General features: G+C 34.4%; 1 protein-coding gene across 1 annotated transcript; it reads left to right on the top strand.

Annotated features, from left to right (window-relative positions):
- The first annotated feature begins 400 nt into the window (after positions 1 to 400).
- Positions 401 to 8948, top strand: LOC121236801 (microtubule-associated protein RP/EB family member 1A-like). The gene is made up of 9 exons (XM_041133263.1): positions 401 to 705; positions 3097 to 3165; positions 3257 to 3343; positions 4296 to 4402; positions 4528 to 4670; positions 4771 to 4847; positions 7810 to 7923; positions 8530 to 8674; positions 8709 to 8948. Exons 1-8 carry the CDS (start codon positions 598 to 600, stop codon positions 8656 to 8658), a joined length of 834 nt encoding a protein of 277 aa, XP_040989197.1. The 5' UTR covers positions 401 to 597; the 3' UTR covers positions 8659 to 8674; positions 8709 to 8948.
- The last annotated feature ends 383 nt before the right edge of the window (positions 8949 to 9331 follow it).

Below are 9331 nucleotides of genomic sequence, written 5' to 3'. Positions count from 1 at the left end.
CTAGAGAAAAATTTCATAAAAATAAATTTGTAGGCTTATTTTGGATACCAAAATCATCTCAACATATCTCATCTTATTATTATAATTTTTGTAAATTTTTACGTAAAATATAATAAAAAAATTAACTTTTTCAAATAAAAAAAATAATATTATTAAAAAAATATTTTATTCAATTTTTAATTTTTATTTAAAATCATCTCATTTCATCTCATTTCAATATCCAAATCTCACCTTATTTTATAATAAAAATAATTTTTTAATATAATATATTACATTAAACTAATTATTTAAAATTTGATTTTATTAAATTGATTAGGCATTCACAGTTCCCGTCCTTAACACTTAACAGGTTAGTGACAGCCAGCCGGCCAGGACTTAAAATCCTCCATCTATCACTATTCATTCGTCTTTTAAGGTAACCGAAAACGGATTAAAAACATTTTGAAAGCCCTCAAGGCTCTAAAGATTCCGCTTTAAATGCACCTAATCCTCCCCTTTCTTCGTAACATATACTTCATTTCTCATTCTCCCATCCCTCTCTTTCTCTCTCTCTGCACTCGTCTCTGTTTGTGTCTCAAGTTTTTGTAGGCATTTTCAATGGCGACAAATATTGGAATGATGGACAGCGCGTACTTTGTGGGGAGGAGTGAGATATTGACGTGGATTAATGACAAGCTTCAGCTCAATCTCTCTCGTATTGAAGAGGTACACTATTCCCATTCATTTGTTCGTTCATCCGCATTTCTTGATTTGTGAGTTGGATACTAATAGTCAACATTTTCCCGTTCTTGAATTTGGGTTTCTTTCAGTGGTGGAATCTAAAAGGAGAAAAAAGAAACTTTTGATGTTATAGTCTCGAAAGTTATACTTCTCGAATTTGGGTTTTATTCTGTCTTACTATTTAGTTGACAAAGATGTTGCTTGGTTGCATTTTGATGACCAATATGGACTTCTTGAGAGACATGTGATTCCCAGTGTAATTATTAATTTCTTATACTCTACATATCGAGTAACACCCTGAATTTTGTCTCTCTTGTTTTCACCTCAAGTGAAGTTGAAATTTGTGTACTAAATTACTGGTAACCTTCTATATGTATATTACTTGGTTTAATTGATTTGGATACCAGACATTCCTGATTTGTCATTTTGATTTCCCTAATATTGGAAAGTTGATCTAGATAGCTTTGGATATTTAAAATTTTCCCTTTTTATTTTCTTAAAAAAATTTAAACATAGTATTTTTTACTTATATAAAAAAAATATATTGGAAAGTTGATTACAATGTGCCCAAGCAAGGTAAAGTGACGATTTGGGGGAAATTTCGTCTGCAATCGGCAATTTTGGTTAAAGTGCTAGGCACATTTAAGCGCAATCGTGGCCTAGAGTCTTGGCACAAAGGCAAAGCGCAAGCTTGAGCCTAATTGAAGTATAGCAATCACTAAAATATATATATATATATATATATAATACAATAAAAATGTTCAAAATAGCAAGATAGTAATATATTTAGAATATTAACTCAATTTGTTATCTGCAACATGACAACCAAGTGATAAACTAACTAAATAAAATTTAAAAATAGCATTCTATATATTTCTCTTGTGCTTTACTAAAAACAACCATGTGAGGGAGGGAGGGATGTACCAGGCATCCAAGTGACTGCTCAAGTGTTGGTTAGGGTGCTGCCGTGTGGTCTAGAGAGGAAAAAGAGCACAGCATACCATACGGGCATACATTCGTATTTGTACCACAAATAGATGGTGCAAATAATATTAATAGCAAAAACTGACGTCTTATATTTTCCCAAAAAAATTACGAAGGTTTGCTTCTTGCGCTTTAAGCTCACTAAGAAAGGTGCCAAACAACGTGATCGAGGCACGCTTCTGTAAATGTGCTTTGCTTACCAACATTGGCAATTGTGACATGTTATTATCTGGCTCAATCTATATTAAATTTCGCTTTGCCTTGTTGAAATGTGAAGTTTGCATTTTCATGAGCTACTATGGTGTAGACCGAGTTTGATCTGACAGGGCCTTAACCAGCTTACGCTCTAGGCTAATTGGCTTTAATAACATGGATAGGCAAACAGTTTTTTGCTTTGGCTTGAATGGTTTATGGCTATCCCTATTTTGAGCTTAGCAATTCTAGTGTTTGCTCTAGTTTAGCACTGGATCGAGTTAGCTAGGCTTGTTGCTATTGGGCAAAGCTATTTTCCTCTTAAATAATGATTTCTGGGGTTTGTCTACAGCTTCTCATGACTTTTTCAAAGCCATACATATTTTCAATTTTTTTCTATGAAAAAGATCAGATTGAAAATATGTTGATTCAGCCTTGGGCATTTTACTAGTTAGTTCCGGTAAAGCCCCCAGATGGCACGTTTTCCGGTACAAGGCCTACATATGTTAAGTTGTTCTCCTCACCCTATGAGTTTTTGAAATTGGTCTAATTGTTATGCACACTTATCAATTGCAATGACTTCTATCTATAATATGACCTTTGATACAAGACATAAATCCACTAGCTATATAAGATGGCCATTTATGTTTATTGGCTCTATGGTACTACTATAACTTGAGCAGTTATGCTTGTCTTTACTGGAGAGATTCAGCTAATGGTCTATGGGGCTATGACTAAACCTTTGCATTCGTTGTTAAGTAATTTAAGGTGACACCATAGCCATATAAAGGTAGAGAGCAGAAAATTGTATGCCATGGGGTTGTTGGCTTTAAAGGAAAAATGGAAACTTTGATGCAAACTTACAGCATATCCCAAAAATTAATCTGCAGGTTATGGTCATGCCAAATATAATATTGGTTTTTGAGGAACCACATCCATAAGTGTTGATATTTGGTATTGGAAGTTAGCATATTCATGACACAATAACGTGCTAGCGTTCAAGGCATTTAAAATTTTATGCTTCTGTTCATATTTGAATAAAAGAAGACTCTTTTAGCAGCTATGAGGGTTATTCTCGTTGCATGCGTGCTGTAGTATGCAAGTCACATCATGACTATATCATCTTAAACTTTTCCCTAAGCAAATAGTGAATTAATTTCTTCTTTATAATTTGTTTTCTATGTAATTTCTTCTATCAAGGCTGCATCTGGTGCTGTGCAATGTCAGATGATTGATATGACGTATCCTGGAGTTGTTCCAATGCACAAGGTAACAAACTGCCTCTCCCCACCCTTTTTTTTTCATTTTTTTGTCCTTTTTTCATTTTTATTGAGGTTAACTTTTTTTTGCTATCTTGTAGGTGAATTTTGATGCAAAAACAGAATATGATATGATCCAAAATTACAAGGTTCTGCAGGAAGCATTCAACAAGTTGAAAATTGATAAGGTGATTTCATCCAACTGGTTATATTTTTTTGTGTAGTGCTTCATGCATCAATTTTGGTTCTATTTTTATCTTTACCAACTTCATTATATTGAGGTTGTAAGTTTGTATTATCTCATTCTTTTGAGTTGTTCATTTCCCCATTTCTACCAGATCTTTCTGACTTTTATTAAGTTTGAATTTCATTCCTGTCTGAATTTCAGGAGCAGGTTGGTTTGGGCTTAGTAGTCTAGTCCAAGAAAGGGATATGTGAAGGGAAAGAACTTGAGGGAGATCATTGTTCTAGTAGATAAACAAGAAAGGAACTTAATGTATAGTTTATAATTTTGTGTTGGTAGCCTCTTGGCTTGAATTTTGGGCTTATCATTCCTCTAGTTGGAGGGCCAGTGGAATGATTCAACTAGTTTAGAAACTAAACCTATGAAATCGTTTCTGGATTTCTTGGGTTGCAACTTTTGTGGCAGAATTTCTGTACACAGAGATTTGAGTTTGGTCCTAGGATTTGCCTTTCTTAAATTCTACGTAAGATATGCAAATAAATACTCATTTTTGGAGTACTGTCTAAATTCCAACTGGTCTACAGTTATGGTAGAGTAAGATCGATAAAGTTTCAGTTTCCAGAAATGGAAAAGGTAGGAAGTTCTTTATCTCTTGGTAACAGGGCCCTTAAAAACCCAGAAACCTCTTTGTTTTATAAATGCGACTAGTGTGATGTAAAGGACTTATGGGTTTATTCTAACTAATGAAAGAGAAGGCAGAAAAAATCTTCTTATGGTGCAAGTATTGATTTCAATCATGAAATAGGTTACTTGATAATCAGCATAAAGGATGAAATGCAAGGATTAATTACTGTGTTTTCATAGCAACTTAATTAATTGGGAAGCTGGATTTGCGGAAGATCCTGCTCAAAACAAGAATTTACATTTGCATTAACTGCAAGTTTTCTGCATGGCAGCATATTGAAGTCAACAGGCTAGTTAAAGGAAGACCTTTGGACAACTTGGAGTTCCTTCAATGGCTTAAACGTTACTGTGATTCTGTGAATGGTGGCATTATGAACGAGTATGCCAGTTTACTTTTAGTGACCTATTACCCTTCTCTGTTTTTAACAAATTTGAATGTTGCTGAATATAAATCTTAGTTCCTTTATGTTTCCCTTAAATTGAACGTGTTCTGTTTTCTTGTAGGAATTATAATCCTGTTGATCGTAGGATTAAGGGTGTGAAGGATCGGAATCCTAAGGGATCTCAGAAGATTCCAAAATCTCTGCAAACAAACAATGTGCACAACCCCGGTTCTGGTGACACAGTTGGTCTTGATAAGGCCTCTGGTGAGCTTGTTTCACACCCCTGCTCTCTCTACCAGTCTCTGTTTGCCCAACACATTTTTTTTTCATCCTTCCCTTTATTGCTTTTTGCTTGTTGGAATAGGCTTCAGGCAAGGGAAGACATATGCAGCAGCAGGTGGAACTAATTCTTCAAGGGAGGTTCAGGCTTTGTCCGAGGAGGTATTGGCATTAGGTTCACATACAGCTTTTTCCTTGTTTAAATAAAATATGTGCCCAGTCCATGCAAGACCCTTTCCCTATTAGGCACAGGATACACATCATTCTTGACATATTGCAAATATTCAAAATTCTACAAACCAAAGCCTTGGCAACCTTTATTAATGAGCTTTAACAACATACTTTGTCATTACAGCTGATAAAAATGAAACTTAAACATTAGCCTTAATCGTTAATCCAAAAACTCACACGAAACATAAACTCTAAATTTTATTAACACTAACTAAAAGCTTCTTCAAGGTATAGAGGATCCAACACTATATTTTGTGGATTTTAACCTCTTCCTCAAGGACCTCAACCGTATCTACGTATTTGAGTTGTAAGTTAAAACTGAGTAGATAAATATATCATAAACAGTAAACATTGTATGCATCATAAAACATTTTTCTTTGAAACTTTTGGCTTGCCAGCACATAATCATGGCCTGTGTCATAGTTGGCGATTAAAAGGATCCTGACTCCTTTCCTGTGACCATAATGGAAGTTGCTTTTAAGGTATGACAGCACTTGTTAAACAATGGTGCAGTCAAGTGGGTTAATGCCACCACTGATTATTGATTGTTGGGCTGTCTGTGCCTTTTTGCTCTGGTGCCATCAAATTATCATATCACTCAAATATTTATAAAAATTAATACATTAATCATTATCTTTTTTTGTTTCATTCTTTCTTTTCTCATAGCTTTTGTAACATTTGCATATTTGTATCATAAATGTAAAAGAAGAACTCAGCATAAAACTTGCAATCATAAAAAGGGGCTTCCGAAAAGAAGGCAATAGCATGGACACAACTCAAAATCATTTTATAGAAAATTGTTGATTGAGAATTTGGAATCACAATGGCATGAATTATATCTAGTTACTTCAATCCTTGGCTTCAAAAGCTCAATCAACTTCACTGAACCCGCCAATCATATTTATAAACAATCAATCTCTTAATACTATATTTCGTCATTTGGCCTTTCTAAACACCAGTACCGACACAAAGGGCAGATCTGGTCTCTCTCTCTCTCCCCCTCTTTCTCTCTAAACTTTCAAAATGCTTGTTTTATAAGTTAAAACAACTTGACAAGAAGTAATCAGCAAAAAATCATGCAACCTAAATTCTAAACATGTTTTCTACACAGAAACCCTAATTTAATAATGATAACACTAGCAACATATGGACAGATTATAAAATTTTAGTTATATACAAATTTTAGATCTGTCTTAACTCACAATTAGGCATGCACACTTTGAATCACCATTCAAATATCCATGCACCATAAAATTAGACTAATATGAAACAACCATGCTATTCAAAGGAGAAATGAGTCTAACCTATTGCTGGCAGATTTATAGAAGGTCAAACACCACTCTTAAGCCTTCTTCTTCATCTTTTGCTATTCTAAATCATTAACTCTGCAATAACTTAATAAAATAGCACAACAGGGGTGAATCAAGGCTCCAATCTTGATCAAAATCTTAGGAAAAACACCAAGGGCGGCTGGGTATTGAATTCTTGATGAATTTAGTATGAAAGATTTGATCTTGCACTGATTTCATTGCAAAACCCATTCAAGAAAGATGTAGAAATACATTAGATGAATATTAGATATCTAAACTTGAGCCTTGATGAAAATAATTGAGAAAAATTAAAGAAATTCACCTAAGTGAGCAAAGAGAGGCCTGCTGCCAGGCCTTATGTTTAGGGGGAAGCTATCAAAAAGTTATAAAAAAAAAAATAAAAATGAAGGGTTTTTGGAAGATAATTATGTAATGATCAATTCCCCCCCGCCCAAAAAAAAAAAAAAAAGGTGGTTTTTCTAGTTCACCCACCAGGAGGCAGGGTGCGATTTTTTGACTTCTGGGAGCTGAAAAGCGGCAGCAGGCAGTAGGTGGGATTTACTATGCCTGAGTTTAAATAATGAGGTTTCTATTTATTTTTATAATAAAATGTTGGGGATTTTCTTGGGTTACATTTTCTCCAACAAGGATTTCTAGTTTTTTTTTTTTTGGTGATCCTTTGAATATTCCTATTCGAACATGGATCGGGTCTTGTTGCATGTTATTCTAGGCAACAAGATTACAAATAAATGTGTCCTAAAATCTAGGTTTTATCCCTAAAAATAGGGTTGGCAGCAAAATGGCATGCCTGCCCTAGTAGAAATTGTTTGACTGTACAATGAACTTTTAAATGGCTTCCAACTTTCAAGGAAATATTTAGCAGAATAGGAAAAGATGCTCTTAATTCTAGGCTTTCTCCTTGCAAATTAGAGGTAGCAAAACTGGTTGTTCAAGTGAAATCCTTACGCAACCAGGAATCCTAGACCTAGTTTTTATTCGATTCTTTTGACTATTCCTATTAAAACATGAATTATCTTGTCCACATTTAATCTACGCACTAAACAACTTTTCAAACACTTATTTAAAGCTCATTTAATAGAACTACAGTAATAATAATAATATGGAGTTAACATATTATCCTTTAATCAAGTCTCGGCTGTGACAGTCCATGACTTTAGCTGTTTACAATGGCTGATGAGGAGATCATCCTCACTCTATTATTTAATGGAGGATACCTACCCTACTTCAGACAGGACAAAGGTACGACGATGAGCCACTGTTATATTGTTTTCACTTGAAAATCTCTATGGATCGATCATCACATTTGTTCTTGACATGGTTCTATCTCCGTGATGCATGGTCTCTTTCTCCTTCTAACTCTCACCCACACAGATTCATCATTCACTCTGGTTGAAACAATTGTCTGCTAGAGTTCAGTATTATTCACTTTTACTGTTTATTTCATTGCTTTCTGTTACCACTGCATAAAAATTGAAAAAAAAAAAAGGTAATGTTTCAGCCAGAAGAGCTTCCAATAACGAGGTTGATTACTCAAAGGTATGTTGTTATATTTTGTCATACAGATTGCTGCTCTCAAGCTCTCTATGAATCTTCTGGAAAAGGAAAAAGATTTTTACTATGGGAAATTAAGGGATATAGAAATTCTCTGTCAGACTCCTGAACTGGAGAATATTCCAGTAAGATTTTCTTGAGATCTTTGATTTTACTCATTATGGTTTTACAATTTATTCATTGTATATGCACAATTCTCCCTTTTTAAAGATTAACGGCATACATACCATATGTAATCAATATTGTAAGTTTGCCATTCTGCATATTTCTTATGCTAGTTCTGTATATCTTGTTCTATTTTCTTTATTAACCCGTCTCTTATCTTACTCTCTCAGTATATGTAAGGATGACAAAAGAATCTAGGTCCACCACCGAAATGTTCCAAAGAAAAATTATTTTCTGGCCTGGAGTTTTGAATCATTTTCTAGGAGTTTCTTTTATAACTTAATGTAGATTTTGAGCTAGTTGTTATGAAGCTTCTGTGGGGTTGAGATCCAAAATAATCCGAGTTTCTCTCATTTTCTTGTCATTACTGTACCTACAAGAATTAAAAGGTTTCTGCTGTGTTTTTGTCTATGTTTTCATATATGGGTGCATTTATATTTTTAAACTGCTCCCATTCTTCGTTTACCCCTTAGGTTTTTAACCAAATAGGTGAGAATTAGTTGTTACCATGACTCAGACCAAACATAATGAGACATGATTATATTGTGTTACTTCAATTTTTGCAGATGTCTGTAGCTATTAAGAAGATATTGTATGCTGCTGACGCAAAGGAATCTGCACTTGCTCAAGCCGAGGACTTCCTATCACAGTTTACAACTGCTGAAGCTGAAGCTGGAGCAGAAATTGATGCCTGACTGTTTTTTTTTTTTTTTTTTTTTTTATTTTTATTTTTTTTTATTTTTATTTTTAACTGAAAAGGAGGTTGTGGCCTGTCTCGTAAAGTAAAACACTTTGCTGGGTCTTCTGGCTAGGTAGCCCATTGCCTTCCTTTATCATGAGATGCTTCGGATCCTTTTATGTCTACCTGTATTGCCTAGACATTGAACCTTCTTTATGTCTTCTACTTGTATTGTCTAGACAGATAAGCGCCAATTGCAAAAAAAAAAAAAAAAAAAAAGGACTAATCTAATATAATTACCCAAAATTCTTGGAATTTACAAATAGGATGCTAAATCAGAATTTCAAAGAGGTATTCCGGACTACTCATTAGTATAGAATACTTCTTACTCATGCGAAGTACTTTTTCTATTGAGGTATGGATTTGTCAAGAAAACCTTAAACGAATGCGGTGAATGTAGCTTATACACACCACCCAATGGCTTCTTTATGTCTTATTTACACCATGCGGGCCGGGGGACAGCCCCCGTTGCCCATCCCTACCTAAGACATCCCATTATGAGGTGAATGCTATGTATCTGTTTTCTTAACCTAATAAATATATGAGAAAATTCAATCTAAGACGGCTACAAGAAGACCTTGTATGTTTCACCATTTTTCACTCCATCTCTCGTCCTTTAATGATCTTTC

This window comes from Juglans microcarpa x Juglans regia, chromosome 6S (genome assembly GCF_004785595.1).
Source record: "Juglans microcarpa x Juglans regia isolate MS1-56 chromosome 6S, Jm3101_v1.0, whole genome shotgun sequence".
Classification (NCBI taxonomy): domain Eukaryota; kingdom Viridiplantae; phylum Streptophyta; class Magnoliopsida; order Fagales; family Juglandaceae; genus Juglans; species Juglans microcarpa x Juglans regia.
This window is presented reverse-complemented; position numbering and strand designations above follow the sequence as displayed.